The 24,157-nt window shown below is 38.9% G+C and overlaps 1 protein-coding gene across 1 annotated transcript in view; it reads right to left on the minus strand.

The window, feature by feature from the left end:
• Positions 1 to 16,990: 16,990 nt before the first annotated feature.
• Positions 16,991 to 24,157, minus strand: part of LOC143295442 (tax1-binding protein 3 homolog) — a 7,736-nt gene continuing 569 nt past the window's right edge. The window contains exons 2-4 of the mRNA XM_076607141.1: positions 21,576 to 21,728; positions 20,881 to 20,958; positions 16,991 to 18,119 (exon numbers count right to left, since the gene is read on the minus strand). Coding sequence (XP_076463256.1) covers positions 17,910 to 18,119; positions 20,881 to 20,958; positions 21,576 to 21,728 — 441 coding nt within the window. The 3' untranslated portion in view covers positions 16,991 to 17,909. The remainder of the gene's footprint in view (positions 18,120 to 20,880; positions 20,959 to 21,575; positions 21,729 to 24,157) is intronic.

The following is a 24,157-nucleotide window of genomic DNA, read 5'->3' on the forward strand; positions in this document are numbered from 1 at the left end:
GTATTCTAGTAAATTTAGAAGCAGACAGATCATTTGTTGTATTGTGTATGCTGTTCTATCCATACATCCTTCATTAAATTATATACTGTCATCAAAAACACATAAAGCTGACACCTAGTCCTGAAATTCTTGTAGTTTGAACAGTACATTCCGGTCTTTTTTGCAAACATATCAAGTGAAAAGAAATCAAATGTGTGTCTGATTCAATGGTTGTGTACACATTTTGATGAACACTTTGAGGAATGGTTCATGTAAATACAACAGTGTTGATCTTGTTCATATTTGTTACATGATTAATTGTTGTTGAGCTTGTGATAAAATTGTTGGGTCTTGTAATTCCTGTGACATGCTGGTTGTCATACTTGTGATAAAGCTATTGGTTTTGTATGGTTTTTTGTGTGACTTGAGTGTTGTTGAACTTGTGATAAAACTGTACATATATATATATTTGTGTGTGTATATATCAGATCTTTACAATACAACAGCAAGAAAAAATGAATACATACAGTTGTTACTGGATGCTCGTCCAAGTGACTGCACATAATTGTATTGATTCAACATTTGGCTGTCATAAGCTCTCAGATGAAATGGTTAGACAAGTGTTTGCATGTGAAAAATGTCCATTAATTTCAGTCTAGAGAGGGGTATTCACCTTTCATCTGAGGCTGCTTTCTGTGCAGCATGATTTCCAGATCAAAAGCAAATTAAATCTCGGTGGACTGCTTAATGCAACCTATCTATTCATTGTATTCCAGTAGCTGCTGTTTTGACTTGAGGAATATCCGTCCTGTGCTGATGTGTCCTTCAATATGTTATGTCCATGCCCTTCACTTGTAACGTGTTCCCTGTCTTTGCTTTCTTCCATTCTCTTGAGTTCCTTGGAATGAAGACCATTCCATGATGATTTGCTGCAGGATCTATGAAATGGATAAAGTGGAAAAGAATTAAGTGTATCCATTATCTGATGATTTGCTGCAGTATTTATCAGATGGATAAAGTGAAAAAGAATTAAGTGTATCCATAATCTGATGATCTGCTGCAGCATCTATCAAAAAGAAAGAAACATACCCATTACCTGATGATTTGCTGCAATATATATCAAACAGATCAAGTGGAAAAGTGCAGAATCTATCAAATGGATCAAGTGGAAAAGAATGAAATGTAGCCATTATCTTATAATTTGCTGTAAGATCTATCAAATGGATCAAGTGGAAAAGAATGAAGCGTAGCCATTATCTTATGATCTGCTGTAAGATCTATCAAATGGATCAAGTGGAAAAGATGACGACTTGTTGCAGTATCTATTAAAAAGGAAGAAACATATCCATTACCTGATGATTTGCTGCAGTATATATCAAACAGCTCAACAGTGGAAAAGAAAGAAGCATATCCATTACCTGATGATTTGCTGCAGTATATAGATCAACAGTGGAAAAGAAAGAAACATATCACAGTTTGTCATCATTATTGTTATCAGCCAGCTCCATTCAGAGAGAATGGCTGGAACACAGTGTGCAGAATAGTGTATCATTTCTTTGTTTCCATCTTGTACAGTCAGGAAATAGAGAATCCTATTTTTTCCTGATTTGTTCAAGTACTCTTCTCACTTTGTAAAGCTACGTATGCCCCCTTTTATTTAAAGCAGCTTTGTAATATCCCTTGGTTATCAACAGGTTAATATTGTGGAGTTGTTTTTTTTCCCCTTCTTGTTGTTAACTTTCTATCCTTTGGTTATCAACAAGTTAAAATTGTGGAGTATTTTTTTCCTTCTTGTATTTGTCTGTATTCTGTAAACAAGGAGTCTTTCCAGCTCTGAAGTGCCTGTGTTAGAAAGAACAGAAAAAAAAGACAGGGCAGCCCAGTGCAGAGTTGAGCAGTGAAAATTAACTGCAGAAAGAGAAGAGAGTGAACAAGACAGAACGAACAGTGTATACTTGTTTGGTATTGGCAACTGCAGAATGGGGCTGAAAATTATACAAGAAAAATGTATTACCCTTATGAATTTCGTCAGTCACATCCTTCATCATCATCATCTTAAAATTACTGGTATTTGTTTTAAACATTCATATTCCTACCCATTCCATTGCCTGTCTAATCCATTTCAGCTTGTTTCTTGTTTGATGAACTCCATTTTGGTCTTTGTATACCCACAGAGAAATAAATCATGACATGTGTAAACAACATTTGACCTTTGTTGTTGTTGTTTCTTAAGCATGTAAAGAAAAGAGAAAAGATTAACTCTCTCCATACGAACGGCGAAAGAGACGATGTTAACAGCGTTTCTCCCCAATTACCACCATCAAAATATTACAAGCGCAAGGCTCTTATACTGAAGACGTGAATGTTGACAAAGAATACCACAATTCTGACGACGGAAGCTAAAGGTTGGGTCATTTTGACACCCACTGGACATCTGAGGGGTCTGTGTAGAGGGGGAAGAGAGGACTGGCTGTACTGAGTGAGTTTAGCATTTTTTTTGTTTTAGAGTCCTTAGTTTGTTGTTGTTGTTTTTTTAATTCTTTTTTGTTTAGAGTCCTTAGTTATCTAGAGTGTATGTCAGAAAGGGGAATGCTGTTCTATCCTGTCTTTCAGTGTAATGGTACTCGAATCTGATCAGTGTTGTTAGCTCACATAGATAATAATTTCCACAATATCCATGGAATGCCCAAAGTGCTTGCTGAAACACATAAGCACACACATGCATATACACACACATAAAACACACTCACACAAACGTTCACAGAAATACCGGAAATTGATGTAATCCAAGCCAGACAGACACTGAAGTTTAAATACTTCTGTTTTACATATAAAAAAAAAGTCACAATCATTCCCAAGAAAAACAAAATATACATATACAGAACAGAAATCAGCTACAGCAAAACAACTCATTACTGGTCATGAAGAAAACACTTTTGTCAAAAACATTGTGTCCAACAAAATGATCCATCTTTCTCCACCGCCAGCTGCACACAAGAAAAATCACAAACCTAAAAATTATTCCTTTGAAGTAACATTAATATACACATAAAAATTTCATAATTACTTTTACACACACACACACACAACCAAAACAAGTGGACAGACAAGAAGCAAAAATATACAAAAATATCTGTCACTCATTTACCACCATGATATTTCAAAGAAGATCTCTCCCCCCTCGCACCCCCCACCACCACCTCCATCACCACCCCTCCACCATCAGCTTCTTTTTCATAAAAAATAAAATAAAACAAAAATCATGATGAGGCCTTAGGGTGTCAAAATAAGCACAAACTTCCCAAGTACCGTACAACATGGTGGAAAAAAAAAGTTCTGTAACAGTGGACAATTACAGTAGTAATTTCAGTGCCCAAATAGAATCAGGGCACATCATTCCAAGCCAAAAATTCAACCGGCTTTCAAACAAGTCAATAAAGGATGTAGAGTAACAAAGTGAGAAAATTCTGGAAAAAAAGAGAGAGAGAGAGAGAGAAAGAAAGAAAGAAAAAAAAAAAGGACAGCTGGTTTGGAAAACGGCTGTATGTAGCCAGCAATGTACAACCAGAGGACAGATTTTTCCCCGTTACAAGTAAAGGCTGTGGTTACCCCAGTCCCTGTGCCCAGCAGGAAAACACAGCACATTTTCCTAGGACCCTCCCCTGTATTATTCAACTTCAAAATATTTTTGTCTTCCAGTCCCACCTCCCACACCCCCTTCTAGTTCCTTAAATACATGTGTGTAAACATAAGGAAATTATACCTGAAGACATCAAGACTTGGAAATAAATGCTAAGCTTTGTCTTTCAGATTTCACTGTCCAACAGGAATGATTTCATTTTCCTTTTTCTAACTTGAGTATGGCAGTAATAATGACTGACCACCAAAGAAGGTTGACACTGACAGTCAATGTAAAAAGACAGCCAATTAACAGTCAAATGATGTATGATCAGACTGATAAATACTAGAAAAAAACATCTTCTCCTTTTGATATCCTAGGCAACTTTTGTCTTTCATAACACATGCATACAAAACAAGAAATTCTGTTGTATATCATGACACTGTCAGCCAGAAAAATAAACACAGAATCAGACTGGTGAGGTGAAGAAGGTAAAGGAGTGTACACAGAGCTTCCTTTGTACAGGAACGTTCCTGCCAACATCAACAGTCATATCAACATCAAGACAGTGTCACGTGCACATACTGGCATTTTGAGTGAAGTAACATCATCTAAGGTAAACCCATTCCCTACAAAGGTGTGGAAGCATTCTGACACAAATATGCTGAAACAATGTCGGAAAGGCCTCTGAGATTGCAAAAGCAATGCTGTGGTATTATGGCACAAGCATTTCATGGTTCATAAGAAGTCAATACTGAATGACCTGTAAAGGGAAAGGGAATGGAGAAATGCTGACAGCAGGTGTCATTGCATATGTATATCTACGTGCGTGCATACTCAGTGTGTGATACGCATACTGCATGTAAGTCTTTGCACGCATCGACTGTCTGCATGTTTTCACAAGTAGCTGATTCATTCATGTGCACTTCAGAAAGCCTCTAATGTACCAAACCAGAGTGAGTGAACAGCCAGCAAACCAAAGACAAAAGCTCTCCAGCACATTAGCTTGTGCCCTCTCACTCCCTGACAGAAGATTCATTTGCTGACTTCAATGTTTGTTGCTGAAGAGTGCAAAAACTTGCTTGAACCATTCACAGGTAAGAAAATAAAGTTAAGAAATCTCATTAATTTAAGAGGACAGACATCATCAATCAGATCATGTCATACATGTTTCACATTCAGTTCAGGGGCATTACATGTTCCATGGCTACAAACAAAACGTATATATACATATATTTACTTCTTCTTTTTTTTTAATCTGTGTGTGTGAAAGAACAGATACTGAAATAAAATTTATCTCAAATGTTCACAAACAACAACCAATAATTAATTTGTTCACAACAGCACAGTAACCCTTTGGTAAATCAAACAAAGGAAAGGAAGCCCAGCCTGTCTGTATGCCCAAAGCCAGTAGTTACTCAGGTTTCTGTCTCGATATTCTGTGAGGTTTTTCTGTCTTGATATTCTGCACGGTTCTGTCTGTCTTAATATTCTGCATGGTTATTTCTGTCTTGATATTCTGCACAGTTATTTCTGTCTTAATATTCTACATGGTTCTTGATATTCTGCACAGTCTTTCTGTCTTGATATTCTACAGGTTTCTGCCTTGAATATTCATGAAATGCTCTATGCTAGTGTTCACATCTTGCTCCCAGTGTGACAGGTTTATTTCAGAATGATGGTACTGGATGAGAGACAACAGAAGGTGGAAGACAACTGTGTAGGCCCAATGCCCCACATGGACACAGATGTTGGGATGGTGTAGAGGTATGAATAAACAATACATTTATAATCACTTAACTATATGTTGTACTTTTAATTTTGATAAATAAAGTGCTGATGAATAAACAATACATTTATAACCACTCACCTATATGTTGTACTTTAATTCTGATAAATACAGTGCTATAGGTTAATAATTGATTCCTTAGTGTTTGATATTAACATCGATGATCTGAATAGGGAGGGTTGCCTGTAATAGTTTGGAGAAATTAATTGATTTCTAAGTTCATCTAACACTGGGCAGCAAAATACAAAGTGAAATGTCATTCTCTTGCACCCATATACAAAGGTGTTTATCGTTATGTTGTCTACAGTGAAAATGATGCACAAACAGGTCAGAAATTCCAAATCTAAACATTGCCATAATGAATTCTAGATACTCATCCATGCTCAAAGATAAACAAACAGGAAGAGAGTGTTTCAAACTGGCTTGTCAACCACAGTGACGTTACAATGGTGGTGATGACAATGATGAGATGATGTATTCAGAAAAGCACATCTCTCAGGCCATGAAACTGGTAATGTCCCACCCAATCAGAGCTTCAAAAATGATGTCCACACTCACAAAATGATGTGTCCTCTAAAAACAAACCTATTCTGCTTTTATGAGGCTAAAAAGAAAGATGTCCACACTCACAAAAAGGTGTATCCTATTAAAAACAACGCTTTATTCTGCTTATATCCTTCCACATGGCTGGAATTTGAATACAAATCAGTAACCAACATGAGATTCATGGCAGATACATTTAATACTCAAGACTTCAAAGAACAGACCAGCACCCTGCAACAGTCTGGAATGATCACACCACTCTATTGGATGATGTGGGGGGTTGTGGTCGGAGGCAGATGAACACTCTCACACACACGTTTCAATCCAGCTTTCATTTCAAACAATATAACAGACTCTGCACACACAAAAATCAATAGATAGCGCTGACAGAAATGCAAGGAAAGAGACCTACATGAATGGACACTGCATTGACAGAAATGCCCGGAGAGACCTGCACTAATGAACACTGGTTTTCAGAAAGTGAGAGATAGGAAATTTTCTATCTAAAATTATGTTTAAATAACATACTTACCGTGACCCAACTAGTGAAGACTCCGGCAGGGGTCTGACATTCCTGTCCTGTGGAAACTACTATCCGCCTATGCAGAGAAAATGAAAGTAACTACGGCCGATAACCTCCCGGAAGTGGGTAACCTCCCCTTTGTCCCGCTGGCTAGCGCCCTCTTTTGACGGCAATATGAAAGATTCTCATTCTCTTTCCACCATTTTAACAGCATACCAACCAGTGCAGTGAACAAAGCAACAGACTGCTGCAGTGTTCTTCCTCATTCACCCCACAGTTCTGGACCTTGAATCAGCTGTGTTCTTTTTCATCCGTTGTACAATTCCTAACTTTGAATAGTAAATAATACACATTACTAGATTATACAATTATATACTATCTTAATATACCATTAGATATTGTCTTTCTGCTGGTTTTATGGGTATATCAGGAGCTTGGACAACATGTTTTGTTGTGTTTAAAGATTAATGGTTCAGTAGCCTTTCACAGCCATCAGGGTTTTGAATCAAAATCCACAAAGTCCAGGGTTCAGCATAGAAAGGCTGTGAGACTTAAACCTCTCCTGTCTGTTTTTAACCTTCCCCATCCAAAGTCAGATACCCATTCACACCTGGCTGGAGAAAAATCTGAGTAGAAGTGCCTTTCCCACGGTCACAACACCATGCTGGAACAGGGTCTCTAATCCTGATCACTATGACACTGGATCAGACATCTCTCTAACCCTGATCACTGGATCAGACATCTCTCTAACCCTGATCACTATAACACTGGATCAGACATCTCTCTAACCCTGATCACTATAACACTGGATCAGACATCTCTCTAACCCTGATCACTGGATCAGACATCTCTCTAACCCTGATCACTGGATCAGACATCTCTCTAACCCTGATCACTATAACACTGGATCAGACATCTCTATAACCCTGATCACTGGATCAGACATCTCTCTAACCCTGATCACTATAACACTGGATCAGACATCTCTCTAACCCTGATCACTATAACACTGGATCAGACATCTCTCTAACCCTGATCACTATAACACTGGATCAGACATCTCTCAAACCCTGATCACTATAACGCTGGATCAGACATCTCTCTAATCCTGATCACTGGATCAGACATCTCTCTAACCCTGATCACTGGATCAGACATCTCTCTAACCCTGATCACAATAACACTGGATCAGACATCTCTCTAACCCTGATCACAATAACACTGGATCAGACATCTCTCTAACCCTGATCACTGTAACACTGGATCAGACATCTCTCTAACCCTGATCACTATAACACTGGATCAGACATCTCTCTAACCCTGATCACAATAACACTGGATCAGACATCTCTCTAACCCTGATCACTATAACACTGGATCAGACATCTCTCTAACCCTGATCACTATAACACTGGATCAGACATCTCTCAAACCCTGATCACTATAACACTGGATCAGACATCTCTCTAATCCTGATCACTATAACACTGGATCAGACATCTCTCTAACCCTGATCACTATAACACTGGATCAGACATCTCTCTAACCCTGATCACTATAACACTGGATCAGACATCTCTCTAACCCTGATCACTGGATCAGACATCTCTCTAACCCTGATCACTATAACACTGGATCAGACATCTCTCTAACCCTGATCACTATAACACTGGATCAGACATCTCTATAACCCTGATCACTATAACACTGGATCAGACATCTCTCTAACCCTGATCACTGTAACACTGGATCAGACATCTCTCTAACCCTGATCACTATAACACTGGATCAGACGTCTAAAACCTTACTGACAGTCATGGTGCCTCCATGTTACTGTTGTGGCAGTTTCACTATTCAGCACCAAATTAACATTTGCACTCTTTGAACAAACAAATCATTTCATTATTAAAACTCTTTTTTTGTAAAATCTATCACATGAAAATTAAAGCTGATTATATACATAAATAAACATAAAGAAGTGATGGGTACACACAAAGCAAACTGATTATTTGAACATAAAAGTTCGGTGGGCAAAGACAAATCAAACAGGTCACATCTATATATAAAAGCAAAAAAACAACACAAAAAAACAACAACAAAAAACAAAACAAAAAAACAACAAACAATTGATACACAAATTGAGTTCCAGCCTCTTGATATGCACTGTGTAAAAAAATAATGACTTTTAATCATGCACAAAACATTCTCCTGATTCTACATACTTTCTTAAACATTGAGGTTTTTCTGAGTTTTAAAACTGCTAAGTTCTGGACACTACTTACACATGAACCTTTTCTGAAGCGAAACAATGTCTGCCACTAAAAGTCAGTGAATGATGCTGGCACCAGTGAGATAACAATGGAACACTAAGCAGCTAAATGCCAGTGGACAGCGGACCAATAACAAGACATCTTAGAACGGAGTTGCTAAGTAATCATAGCCAAGAGAAGCAAACATCCTGGTTTGTATCATTTTGATAGGGTACGGTATATGACACCAAATGCCAGTTTAGTGTTCACAGAAGAACCCACAGCTTGTTCTGAGCTTGTGGGCTACAACTCCTGCGTTCACAAGTAAGTGTGACTATTGTAACTCTGCCATTTAGGCACCCATACTCCATTTTGGGGTGAGTGCATGCTGGTTAACTTCTTGTTTCTAAAACCCAATGAATGCTGACATGGATAACAGGATCTTTAATGTACATATTTGATCGTCCACTTGTGTATACACATAAAGGGGGCTCTGGCATTGGGCACGTCTGCACCTGGAAGGTTGGAAAAATCTCCCCTGACCCATCAGGTGTGCTGAAACCGGGGACTGAATTCTGGAAACTCAGGTGAGAATCCAGCGTTCTAACAACTTGGCCGCTGCACTGATCAGAACCCACAGCAGCAAAAGGACTATCCCTCGCAAAATTATGTGGAAAAATCCACACTGACAGTAAAACAAACACACTTGCAGACAGAAAAAAGAAAGGAAATAAAAAAAAGGGTTGGTGTTGCACTGTGGCGACACACTCTCCTGGGAAAGAGCAGCCCAATTTTCAAAGAAATGTTGTGACAAAAAAAATAATAGTAAAATACATAACAAAGACAAGACACCTATGACCCATGAATATTATTTTATCTAAACAGAATCCATCAAAAACCATACACACACCATTTGTGATAATCAACAGTCGATCTAGCCTTCACATTCATCATGGCAATATTCAGAACATGATATCCAAGGACTCTTTCACCTTTGCTCCTCTTTTTTTTCTTTTTTTTTTCTCGCAACAAGTCTGCTTCAAGTCTTTGTCTTCTGACCTATGCTCCGTGTCAAAGTTTTCACTGTCATGCACAAACCGTAAATATGATAACAACCGTATCAAGATTTGATTACCAGTTCAAATCCACACAAAACAACTAGTTGTACTGGTTATATAAAAAAAAAAAATAAAAAAAAAGGAGAAACAACAAACAAAAAACCCAACTAACAGGAAAATTACCAGCATGTTTGTTAATTGAATTCAGTCACTCTTTTTTATGTACCTCATGTTTATGAAACGCATGTAGTAAGAATCAGAACCACAACCATTTCTGACCCTTCAATGGACAGACTTTTTTTTTGGAGAGGTGAGGGGGGAGGGGGGAGGGGGGGGGGGGGGCATCTGGGGGGGGGGGGGCACCTGGGGGGAGGTTGGGGGGTGTCACTTCTTTTTGTTGTCCATGTTATCCTCACAAGATACTGTAATGCCATTAGACGCAAGCAGTTTTATACCACTATCATTCCTTCCCATGGACCGTTTCCAGTCTACAACAGTTTTCTGACATTTCTGGTGAATGGGAAATGCAGTTTCAAAACATATCCTTTGAAGACAAAAGAGGGCTTACAACAGTCTAAGACTAATCCAGACATAACTAATTTCTGTTTCAGTGTGATCTACTTAGCCCTTCATAATTCTGCTTGCAATGAAAACGTGCATAGTGTGTATGTCAACATACATGTCAGTGAATGTGTGCATCTGTACACATACACAGCTGGCGTCCGATGTGAGCATGTGCATTAAGTTGTAAGCGATACTCTAGAACAACTAATGAACAGTGAATATGTGCATTTGTTTAAAGTAATACACAAGTATCATTAATAGAAAATGTGTTTCAAGTGACACACTAGTATAGCAGACAACAAACACTGCTCCCTCAATACACAGTTATGAGATTCACATATGTTCCTTGCACTTTTATTACAAAATTCTTTTCTCTCTCTCTTTCTTTGTTATTCTTTTTTTATTTATTATTTTTTTCACCTGAAGCACTCTGCTGGCTAAGATACACATGTAAACTCAAAGAAATTATGATGTAAAAACTATGGATAAACATTTATGAATTAAGTATTAAAACTTGATAAATCAATTTCAATATGTTTATTTATAACAGAACATATAATACTTCATACGGTTAAAATAGACTTCAAAGAAAAAAGCCTGATTCTGATAGGAGAGATCTGAAAGTGAAAAAAAAAAGAAAAAAAAAAAAAAAGGCATGCATTTGACCAAACCAAAAGGAAGTCAGTTTAAAATTAAGACACATTTCGTTGTAAATCAATGCAGCAACGAAACTGAATTGCAACAAGCAGCATAAGTTTTTTGGGGTTTTTTTTTTGGTTTTGTTCTGAATGATTTTTGCTAAAATACCAACTACTATATTACTTCCATTTCTCCGAATCATGTTACTGATCACAGCCTTTTTATCATTTATGTCATGTCAGTAGACCCAACAGAGTCCTGGTAAATACAAATAATATGAATGCTAATAATCCGCCTCCAATATTTGGCAAAAATCATTTGCTGCGAATATTACTTGTAAAATATTCTATTATCACAGATTTCTGTATAGTGTTGTGTAAGGAACTCTCAGTAGGCATAATTATTAACATGTTTAGTTAATTCTTTTCCCAAAACAGTATTTGTTCGTACTTTTCCACCAACACCCGTGCTGTGCTCTCATTTTCATTGATCAAACAGGGTTGTTTTTGTTGTTGTTGTTTTTTTTCTTTATCTTTAAACCATGTACAGAAATTTAAGAAAGGAACATGGAGCTTTGTACACGCAATATTCTAATACATTTTAAGTGTGTGTTTTTTTTTCTAAACCTTTCTTTTTCCTTCAAATTCTTTTTTTATGACCAGAATGTGAAGTTCTGCTTTATTGTTTAGCAAGTATTCAAGAAGCAAAAAAACAACAACACAAACATTAAAAAAAAGAAAAAAAGAAAAAAGAAACAAAAAAAAAAACAAAAAAGAGGAAAGTATTCTGGTGATGTAGACTATGCAAGGTTCTTTTCAATCTGAAGTTGTCCTGTTGTTGATGACTGAGAGCTCTATATTTGCTGTTATTGTTTTGTTCAGCCCACAGAAGAATGTAGGTTTGAAACATTGCCTGGTTTTTGTTTTTGTTTTTCTTTTTTTCTTTTCTTTTTTAGCCTTTTTTCCATTCCTTCTCTTCAAAAGTGAGTGCCACTGTTTTTGTTTGTTTGTTTGTTTTGTTTGCAGGTGGGGTTGTGGTTGAGAAAGGGTTGAACAAAAACATATATAAAACTGTTCACATTTTGAGAGATTCCTGCTCATCCTTGTGACATTACCACTTGCAAAGCTCTGGGGCAATAGCTTCTAGATTTTTATCAGTTGTAAACCAGTCATGAAGTTACATATTAACAAAAGTACTAATAACAATATCAAATGTATTTATACAGGGCTTAGATCGTGTACAGAGACAAATCAAAGTGCTGACCTGGACAATGTGGAAACTGTATGACAATATCATTTTTCATGAAAGCAGGCAGCAAGAGGCGATGAGCAATGACCATCAAAACGCTCAGAACAGGACTTTTTGAAACTGTAAGAACTGCACGTTTTGGAGCATTACAGTTGAGTAACAAATGTTGGAGAAACATACCCACACACACCAACACAACAGAAATATAGCTTTTACACACACACACACACACACACACACACACCCCTACACACACACACACACTTGCACACACACACACACACACTGGATATATATATATATATACAACCCCAGATCATTATGCATGTCTAAGAAACATGTGAAAAATATTTTATTAATAATACATTGTAGCTTGAAGCCTACAACAACCAAAGAGACCATAGCAGAACAAAATAGCCCTGCTATTACATGAAAACCAATGGAAGGCTTCTTCTACTAATCCAGAACCAGATTCAGATTCATGCACAACCAATGAAACAATACCAAAGAGATATATTCTTGTGTAAAGGTGACAAGAAAACATTATAAATAAATAAATGAATGATAAAATCTTGATGGACAGAATAATAAGACACACAACGCTCTGGAGATTTAATTTACAATGCGTATTCCCAGAAAAGTGGTTTGAATATAAACAAGACACGACAAAAGTGGGATAAAACCAAACAGGTTTTTTTTGTATTATGACACAGGACTAGCACATAAACAATGTAAGGAGGCAGCACATGAAAAACAAAGACAAAGAGAAGGCAGGGGGAGGTAAGAGAGAGAGAGAGTGTGTGTGTGTGTGTGAATGTGCATGTGAGTGCTTTTGTGTGTGTGTGTGTGTGTGTGTGTGTGTGTGTGTGTGTGTGTGTGCCTGTGCGTGTGAGTGAGTGAGTGAGTGAGTGTGAGACACTGAGTGCATACTCAAATATAACAGGAAAAAATGAAAACAACAAAAGAAGGAAACCAACCAACCAAACAAACAACAACAATCAGATGGAAAAGCCAAGAGAAATCAAGCAATTTCTGCCATTAAAATACATACCATTTTCACCAACAAAATGTTCTCATGCTTTGTACAAGAACTGTAGTCATAAACCTGATGAAAATGCGCCTCACAAGGCAAAAACATTTGTTCCAACGATTCAAAATACTGACTTCAAATGGAAAGAGAACAGGAAAGGGAATTGTTCACAGACAGAACAGACAGGAGGTGAGACAGGCAGCTGTAGGAGGGAAACTGATATGCATATATAGTAAGGACCCCTGACATCTTATGGTGCGGAAATGTTAAAACTGGTATTGTTGTTTCACAAAAAAACTTGTCACACACATACATACAAACACCAGATGTGTTTGCCACAACTTTTGGACGAGTGCCTTGAAATTAAAACTACACACATGCTTCATGTGAGGGTGCGGATCATTATCAGATGGAATTAAAACTTTAACAAGAGTGTGCTGATAATCTTGAGAAAAAGCAGGTCGAATACGGTCTGATGACTGAACCTATGGAATCTGCCCACTTAATCAAGAACGAAAAAAAAAAAAAAAAAAAATCAACAGTCATTATGCATGAAAGACTTTGGTATTTTAATCATATGCTTAAAGTTCCATACTGGACAACCACATTTTCAATAATCTTCATTTATTCTGTGGGGCATGTTAGAAAGATCTCCAATGCCCTGTGACAATCTCTGCTACACATGCATTCTGCATTTGTATGCTTAAAGTTCCATTCTGGACAACCACATTTTCAATAATCTTCATTTTTTTCTGTGGGCCAATGTAAAAAGACCTCCAACACCCCATGACAGTTTCTGCTGTACATGCATTCTGTACAGTGATGTTTAAAGGTTTTCTGATTCTCATGCAAAATCTGAAAATGCTCCCCCCCCCCCATCACCACCACCACCCCTTTTGTTTTTTATTGCTCTCTCTTTCTCTGTGAAAATCCTCAATTTATCAGTATGCATCTGAAGATGTCCATAGCTCTAAAAAAAAAAGAAAAAGAAAAAAAAAAGAAAAAAAAAGTCAGTATTTTCAATGGATGTTGAAGAAAAATCATAGCAGACAGATCTGTCAACATCACCACTGTTCTTCAAAGGAATGAAATAACTCATTGGGAAATAAAACAAAGAAAAGAATTAGTTAAGAGGTTACATTCATGTACAACACAATTAGTAGACAGACCACTACTTTCTGCATTCAGATGATTACTTCCTGTTTCAAGTGAATCGCTTTCCACATTCAGACAATTACTTTCTGTTTCGAGACAATTACTTTCCACATTCAATCAATCGCTTTCTGCATTTGGACAATTTCTTTTTGTTTTAAAACAATAATTTTCTGATTTCAGACAATAACTTTCTGTTTTAAGACAATTACTTTCCACATTCAAACAATCACTTTCTGCGTTCAGACAATTACTCTGTCATTTTAAAACAATTACTTTCAGAATTCAGACAATTACTTTCTGGTACAAGACAATTATTTTGTTTTAAACCAACCATTTTCTTTTAAGACAATTTATTTCTGCATTCCAACAATCATTTTCTGCAATCAGACCATCACTTTTAGGTGTAGTGTGAGACAACTACTTTCTGCATGCAGACAATTGCTTGCAGACAATTACTTTCCAAAAACACCTCAAACAAATCATACACAGATCAAAGCACCAGCCAGGGACATGAAGGGATCCCTTCATGATATAGAACCAACAAGATCCATGACACAGCGAATATAGACAGCCAGACAGGGCAGTGGCCCAAACACCACGTGAAGAAACCCGACTAACATCCCCCACCTTGTCTGACAGTGAAAAAGACCGAAGAACAAACGAAGATAGTGTACACGCTAAGTTTCTTCCACAGTTCTGCTTCACCAGCCACTGGAGAACTTTCAATTTCCCTCAACCCACCATTTACGACACCAATCTAAACTGACAACATGAGAATACCTGTCGTCATCACCTGATATCAATCATATTACGTACGGCTGCTACCACGGAAGAGAAAAACCAGGGAATGATTGAAAGAAGACACAGACTGAGAATTACACAGTTTTGTTCACTGTTAAAGACTGCAATTGAAAAAAAAAAAAAAAAAAAATCATGATAAATAATGAGACAGGAAAACAGACAATACAAACAACTTGTTAAAAGTAATGTTCTTAAAAAATAAATAAATAAAACAAGAAATTCAAAAAGAAACCATAAAAACAAGAAAAAAAAAAAGAGATAAGAGAGAGAGCATCAGACTAAACTAAAATATATCAATAACATAAAAATATTAACTCAACAAAAGCAAAAAAAAACACAAAAAAAAAACCCAAAACACTCAAATTCATCAGTATGCACATATGTCGTGTATTATTTACACTTATCACAAACATCTGCACAACAACCATGTCAAGTCTTCGATGCAATGCGTTTTGAGGCAAGACAACGTGAGCTAATGGAATGAGAAATGTGGGCTGGGGCAGTGCCGTACAGTCCTGCACTGATGTATCATGTCCATCGTGTATCTCTCTTTAAGACGGCACCAGCACACACCCCTCTGACCCCCCAACAACCAAAACACAGCAAGACCGTCGTAACACACACAACTGACAGACCTGGAGGAATCTGGTGAGCTTTCTTCTGTGTTGCGGCGCCCAAATGACTCTTCACAGAGTTGAGTTGAGGGCAAAGAAGTGAAGAAGACTGTCATGATGATGATTATGTCAACATATCAAACAGAATCAATGGACAGACATTACTGAAATTACTCTTCTTTTTTTTTTTTTAACTTTTTTTTTTCTATAGTGATTATGTCCAATATCATTGTCAACTCAAAACATAACTATCCACAAAGATCTTAAAAAAAAATAATAAAAAAATAACTTACCCCCCCCCCCCCTCCCCAAAACTTCCAGCTGCTGTTGCTAATTCAGTACAGAAGCAAGGCAAACAGTGTACTAATTATGGATATATCTATTTAGCAAAGCCAAAGTGGTGTTATTTATTGATACATGTATCTATTAAGCAAAGCTAAAGTGGTGTGTTATTTATTGATAAAAGTTCTTGCCAAGACTTTTGCACAAAAAAAGAGAGAAAAAAAGAAAAAAAAGAAAAAAAAAAAGAAGAGTTCCTATGTCATAAAATTTATTTCATCTTTTGTGAGATACCTATGTAAACAGTTTACTCATGTGTGAATTCTATCCATAAGAATTGGAGTGCAGAATAATGTATGAAAAAAGGCCTTTTCTGTGAAGATGAAGCCTAAATGACTGTGGACAGAACAGGATCCATGGACAAGATACCACAGATTCTTTCTACAATGTGTGGGACAGGAAAAACAATATGTTTTTAACAGATGAAATAATCAAATTAGAAAACAACTTTGTACTCCAAAAGCTACACAGAAAAAAGCCATTGTTTTAACATGAACCATTCCCAACATCCATTTACAAAGGGTAGAGAAAAAATGTCTGTTCCGAAATGGAAAACAAGCATCATAGTAAACCTAACAGCTCTAACAAGCCTTCCATAGATCGGTTTAGAACAAGACACACAAAATAAAGAACTTTCAAAAAGCATGCTAAAAGAAAGTCAATGATTCTAGCTTTTATGTACAAAGAACATCTTATAGTTATACCTCTTTTTCTTTTTTTTTTTTTGCCGACACAAGGATAAAAACTTGAATACACATGGAATACTCTATTTTTCTTCTTTTTTTTTTGGGGGGGGGGGGGGGGGGGAGTTGGTGGGGGGGGGGGGAGGAAGGTGGGACATGAGGTTTTGGGATATGGCGCAGTGATAACATTCCGACAATTATGATCATAATATTATACATCCTCCACCTGCTAATGCCAACTTCTTTCCAGCAGATGGTTTTCAAACAAATTAAAGCAAAACAACAACAAAATGTTTTGTCATTTGCCAGATTTCCAGCTTCCAGCATTCCATGATATGTAAACACACTTAAAAAAACAACAACAAAAAACAAAAAAAACAACAACACCACAACAAAGAAAACAAAACAAAACAACATACTACATACACCAAAAACATAACAATTATATCCCTGTGAAAGTTGCTGAAACTGATTCAGCAGATTGATTTTTGGACCTCCGTTAAACTCTGTCTCAAGAAAGTGTGATAAAAGAAAACAAAAGACATAAAAAAAGAGAAAGGAAAAGGCTTTTTAACAGCAAAAAAGAAAAAAGAAAAAAAAAGAGAGATAATATCATTTTTTTGTGTGTGAAGAAAACATAAGACATTTAAATAAACTGGAAAATAGGTGAACAAAAGATCAGACCTGTCTTTTAGAGAAATAAGAAAACTGAACACAACAGAGAGAAAAAACAAACAAACACCCAACATCACCCACTATACCATACATAAATGCACAGAGTACAATAAAACCTAACCACCCCAACACGCCCTCCCCCCACCCCCTCCTTTTCTCTGCATGAAAAATACCACCACAGGACACATTCAGTGACAGAAAAAAACAAAAACAACAAAACATTATGAAAACCCTACCACCCAAGACGACAGCATGAATGCACAGACTACGCTAAAAACCAAAGCACCCCCACCACGACCCCTTCACTGTATTATACAATACACGTCTTGAGTCTGCATCGAAACGCACCGCTACAGTCACCATCGCCAAAAGAAGCCACCCCATCCACCACACCTCTCGTCTCAATACTGCTGGTACTGTGCTTGCTGCTGCTGGTACTGCTGGGGGTGTGGCTGTTGCTGGTACTGTTGGAACTGGAGCTGGCTGGAGCCCGGCGGTTTCTGAAGCTGGGGCATGCCCTTGCGGTAGACCAGCATCTTCAGCACTGGCTTCTTGCGGATGTTCTCCACCGCCTGCTTGTGGGTCACCACGGTGAAGTCCTTCCCGTTCAGCTGTGTGGCACACACCGACTCATGTCATCATTCATTGCTCAGGTTAGGCGGAGTGGTGGCCTAGTGGCAAGGCTAGGAAGCAAGAGAAACTTCTGAGTGCACAGGTTCGAATCCCACACTTTGCCAGTATTTTCTCCCCTTCCACTAGACCTTAAATGGTGGTTTGGACGCTAGTCGTTCGGATGAGACCATAAACTGTGGATCCGTGTGCAGCATGCACTTGGAGCACATTCTGAACAATGCACAGCAACAAAAGGGTTGTCTCTGGCAAAATTCTTCAGAAAAATCCACTTTGATGGAAAATAAATACACCTGTAGGTAGAAAAGAAAAATAGAAAAAAAAAGAAGAAAAAAGGTAGCGCTCTCACTATAGGAACGCTCTCTCACTCAGGAGAGCAGCATGATTTTCACTCAGAGAAATCTGTTGTGACTGAAGAATATTACAATACACTAGAAATACAATACAATAGGTCCCATAGCAGTGATACAGCCATCAAGGCAGTAAAATAATATTCACTGTGTCAAGAGCTCAGCACGGGATGGTGGGGCCCAATCTTCGCCTTCCACCATTTTAGTATTCCCCAGCCGAAGTCAGGTAAACATTCACACCTGGGTGGAGTGAGGAAAGTCAGAGTAAAGAGCCTTTCCAAAGGACACAACACCATGCTGAAAGGAGGGCATCGAACCCTGATCGCTGGTGAACACAGAATCAAAAGTCCAGTGGCTAACATAATCTGTCACAGCCCTGTCATCCAACTGTTAATAGAAGAAGAAGAAAAAATGTATATATACATTATAGGAAATTTTCTTCCTAAAATCACGTTAAAGTAATATACTTACCGTGACCCACTAGTGCAGACTCTGGCAGGGATCTGATTCCGGTCCTGTGCAAATTACTACCCGCCTATGTGGAGAAAACGAAAGTAGTTACGGCCGATAACCTCCCGAAGTAGGTTACCTCCCCTTTGCACCCCTGACTAGCACCCTCTTTTGTATCTTTCACAACTCACTAAGGATTAATAATTCAGCCCTTGACCGCTGAGCCATGGTGAAAGAAGATCAGTCTGGCGTGAGTCTGAATGGCAGTTACTATCTGTGTACTTATCAATGGTGTCAGCCTGTAACTGATTTTCCTCAACAAAAAAACCCAAGAAGAACAAGTCCAGATACACAGTGATGAGTGACATCCTGACTGTCTTATCTCAGTGAGGTGACAGCCCTATTCACTGACAAGCAAACTCCTCCGTCGGCAGCAGTCAACTGGGTTCATGGTAACACAGTGCTTGTATCATCTGCTCAATACTGATATTTCGTAGACAGAAAATCCTGGTTCACAATATCTTTAAACATGTTCCAATCTATGATAATCATGTGTGGTACATGACTGCAGTTGAAGGAAAACCTCATCAGAACATACTTCACATGACTGGCAAACAGGAAACTACCCTGCACTAGTTGGGTCACGGTTAAGTATGTGTAATTAAAATGGCATCTAAGCTGCAAAAAGATACAAAAAAATGATTGAAAATGTGTAAATTGACTTAGCTCCCTTGACCTAGTCTGCTGGAGCATGTGTGATGCAAGCTTAGGATTTCCTTCTATTTTATTTCTCTCCCCCTGCCCCTTCCCATTCCCTCTCAATTAGATGTTGATGATGATATGGATATTTAAACAGCACCTATCTTCTGTAAGAGACCAAACTGTAAGAGCTTTACAAACACAGTCATCTGCACATCAGGCTGCATGCCTACCTGGGTAAAGCCGACAGACAGCTGCATGCCTACCTGGGTAAAGCCGACAGACAGCTGCATGCCTACCTGGGTAAAGCCGACAGACAGCTGCATGCCTACCTGGGTAAAGCCAACAGACAGCTGCATGCCTACCTGGGTAAAGCCGACAGACAGCTGCATGCCTACCTGGGTAAAGCCAACAGACAGCTGCATGCCTACCTGGGTAAAGCCGACAGACAGCTGCATGCCTACCTGGGTAAAGCCGACAGACAACTGCATGCCTACCTGGGTAAAGCCAACAGACAGCTGCATGCCTACCTGGGTAAAGCCGACAGACAGCTGCATGCCTACCTGGGTAAAGCCGACAGACAGCTGCATGCCTACCTGGGTAAAGCCGACAGACAGCTGCCACTGGGTGCTATCATTCATGTCCTGTGTCATTCAGTCAGGTTTCAGTCACACACACAGACATGTAACATTTTACGCATATGACCATTTTGCTTATTTACCTTGCCATGTAGGCAGCCATACTCCGTTGTCCGGGATGTGCATACTGGGTATCTTCTGGTTTCCATAACACACCGAACACAAACATGGGTGTACAAGATCTTTAACATGCGTATTTGATCTTCCTTGTGAGTGTGTATACACACAAAGGGGGTTCAGGCACTTGCAGGTCTGCATATATGACGACCTGGGAGATAGAAAAATCTCCACCTTAACCCATGTTGAGGTGTGACAGGGATCAAACTCAAGACACTCAGGCAGTCTAGCGCTCTAACCATTTGACAACTGTACCTGCAGCAGGGTAAAATAAAGAGAGTTGCGGTAAAAAGTCAATTGGAAAACTTTAATCACAAAAAGTGTGTGTGTGTGTGTGTGTGTGTGTGTGTGTGTGTGCGTTTGTGTGTGTGTGTGTGTGTGTGTGTGTGTGTGTGTGTGTGTGTGTGTGTGTGTGCCTCATGTTACTGACCAAAACCACTGGCTGGAGATCTCTGTTGCTGTAAACTAAAGAGATGAGAAACACTCACCTGTAGAATTTTGTCATGAAGCTGTAAGCCACATCGTGCTGCAGGACTGTTCTCATAGATGAATGTCACGTATATGCCCTGCACACAACAGAAGTCCCACATTTAAAAAAACATAAACATTTACAATGGGAGGTTTACTCACTCAGTCACTACCAGACACAGTTTCTGAGGCGGTGATTGACCTTTTTCGTTGACTTTACCCACCCTTGTCATTGTTGGGACAGTGATTTACCTACATGTCTGCTCGAGTTACGATTTGTTTTTATAAACTTATAGCCTGTTTTAATTTCTTCTTCAGGTATAATCTGGCAATAAGCATGCTATTTCTAGCTGTATTTTGTTTCTTTTCTTTATGTATGTTATTATGCAGAGGTGGAAACAGACTTTTTTGTTGCACAAAAATTATAATCTTGACTTCACATGCCTGAACAGTTATCCACAAATAACCTAACTGGGTAAAAAAAAAAAAAAAAAAAAAAAAAGCCCATAAGCAGAAAGTACACTCATTTTCCTTCACAAAAACGTTTACTTTCTTTCTGTATCACCCATAACTTTTGCGCAAGAATTTTTTGTGATTTATTACCCCCGAATCCTCAAAATTCCCTGGCAAGGGGAGAGCACTTTTTTTATTTTTACAAAATTCTCTGGCACTGAACTGGTTAATTAATGATTATTCATGGGGTGGGAAATCTCACTTTATCTGGGTAACCCTGAGGACTCTGAGAAGGATCCTGGTCGATGCCCCCTCCAATGCGGAAGCCACAGCGGTACCTCTGTTTGCCATCAGGTTCATACAGTGGGTTTCCTTGCTGGTCAGTGTCTGGCTCTTTCTCCAGCAGGATTGGAATCTGTAGAAATGCACAGAGATGAAACAAATATTCAACTTTGAAACCTCAGTAGTTATGCATATGCTTTAATATCCTTTTACTTGAAATCTGCACAGAACAATGAGCAGCCTTTCATGTAACCCATACAATTTATTAATTCATGACATAAATTTTGTAAAACAACAAAACCTAAATGAGGTCAAGAACATTCAACTGTAAAACAGTCACTTTGGTTCTTTTAAAGTACACAACTTCAAACCTATGCTGCTGTGTGCTTCCCATGCACTACTTTACCCTTTGGTCACTGTAGTCACCGCTCGGCGACTTGCAGTGAGAACACCACAGTCACCATACAGTGACTTGTAGGGAGAATGCTGCTGTTGCCGGTTGGTGACTTGAGCATTAGAGTTAACAAACTTGAGCTGCTCTTAAAAAAATAACACCAAACTTAGTCAGCACTTCCTGCCACATGTACCTAAACATCCTTCTCATTGTTGAACCAACTCTTGTGCGGTTTGGGGCGATTTTCAGTGGTTTTTTAAACTTAGTTTGAACGATGGTGAGGTCTTCAACCAGTTCAGATTGTAACCAGCAGTCTCACTTTAGACCCCGCCATACAGGACAGCAAACTGCAAGTCTAATTAAAAGGCATTTAGCAGAAAATGATTTTGCTGTTTACACTGAAAGCAATTGATTTTGCAGATACAACAGTAAAAGGAATGGGACTGGAGGAATGGGCTGGATTTTACAACCATAAATGTGTATTCACAGGATCTCTCTCCTATCTTATGATCAATGTCAACCAACCATAAATGTGTATTCACAGGATCTCTCTCCTATCTTATGATCAATGTCAACTTGCTGGTTATTATTCTTAATCTTATCCTCCTGGATGGTGCATGCTGGGTGTGAAAATTTCCGTGTTTCCACAACCCACTGAACTCTGATATGTACCTTATCTTGAATGTGCACATGAGCATATCATCTGCACGCGTTCATACACACAAAGAAGGTTCAGGCATTAGCAGGTCTGAACATCTGCTGACCTGGAAATCTGGTAATGTCACTTGAAAATGGGGAAAGAGGTTTAATGCCAAAAAATGTTATGTTCTCCAAACCAAACACCGCTCGTCCTTCTACTAGAAACTTGATGGGGAAATCCTCCAACATGTGGATCAAAATCCCTACCTGGGAATACAGATTTCAGCAGACTTAAAATGGTCCACTCATATTAGAAACATCTGCAAGAAGGCAAGCTCTACGCTCGGATTCCTCCGACAAAACTTGGGCAACTGTCCTCAAGAGTGCCGCCGTACAGCCTACATTTCAGTCGTTCAATCTGTCCTAGACTACAGAGACAATGATTGGGACTCGTACTTGGCAAAAGATCAGAACAGATTTCAGCGAGTGCAGAGACAGGCAGCACACTTCATAAAGTGGGATCACAAGTCACAAGACCCAGGATGTGTCACCTGAATGCTCCAGGAGCTAGGTTTGCCTGTACTACAAGAGTGCAGGAAGCAACAAAGGCTTGTCACTCTTTAAAGTGATAGGAGGCCAGGTTCCAGCTCTATCATCTGAGGAATTCCTGACCCCTGCTGACAAAACCAAGAGGAAGATCAAAATGAAGACTTACAAAGACCATGTGGCAACATCATCATCGCCAAGCACGTGCACAACAACAGCCATGGCTACATAGTCCCCCAGACAATTTCAAAGCAGTATAAAATGCTCTTTCTTTGTCAGGACAGTAGCAGACTGGAACTAACCCAAGGAGGAGGTTGTACAGGCACGCTCTGTTGCCGCATTTTCTGCAGCATTGGGTAGAGCAGCCTTGGCTGCCCCCCATGAGTAAATCAAACCCCCCTCCCCCCCCCCCCCCCCCCCCCCCCCCACCAGGTTAGAGAGCTGTAGCGCTGCAACAGGACATCTTTGAGCTCAACTCGGGGTGTCCGTTAGAGCAGTAGACCCCCCAGCCCTACACCCAGCCCACCCTGCTAGGGAGACACAGTGCTGACCCAGGCCATCTTGGAGAACGACTCGAGAACAACCGTGTCAGTTGGAGTAGCATATAAAGTTTTGTTCAACATAGTTAAATTAAATTATTGTTAAGTGAATTTATATATAGTTGAGTAAATATAGATGAGGACAATTTGAGCTTAAAACAAAATAAATAAATTCATGGACTAATCAAGCCATGCGCTCCCATCACCCACTGCAATGATAATCTGCAAAGGTTCCTGCAGCGGATCATTCCAGATTCCAGATGTCTGCCCTTAATGCACTAGGTACTGCTAGGATCAAACCAAAGACCCTCAAATCTAAAGTCTGATGCTCTAACTACCCAGATATCATGCCTGTCTACTACAGTACAAGCCTTTTCCTTCCCACATATTCTCACAGAACCACACACACACACACACACACACACACACACACAGGCACGAGTT

Source organism: Babylonia areolata, chromosome 20 (assembly GCF_041734735.1).
Source record: "Babylonia areolata isolate BAREFJ2019XMU chromosome 20, ASM4173473v1, whole genome shotgun sequence".
NCBI lineage: Eukaryota > Metazoa > Mollusca > Gastropoda > Neogastropoda > Buccinidae > Babylonia > Babylonia areolata.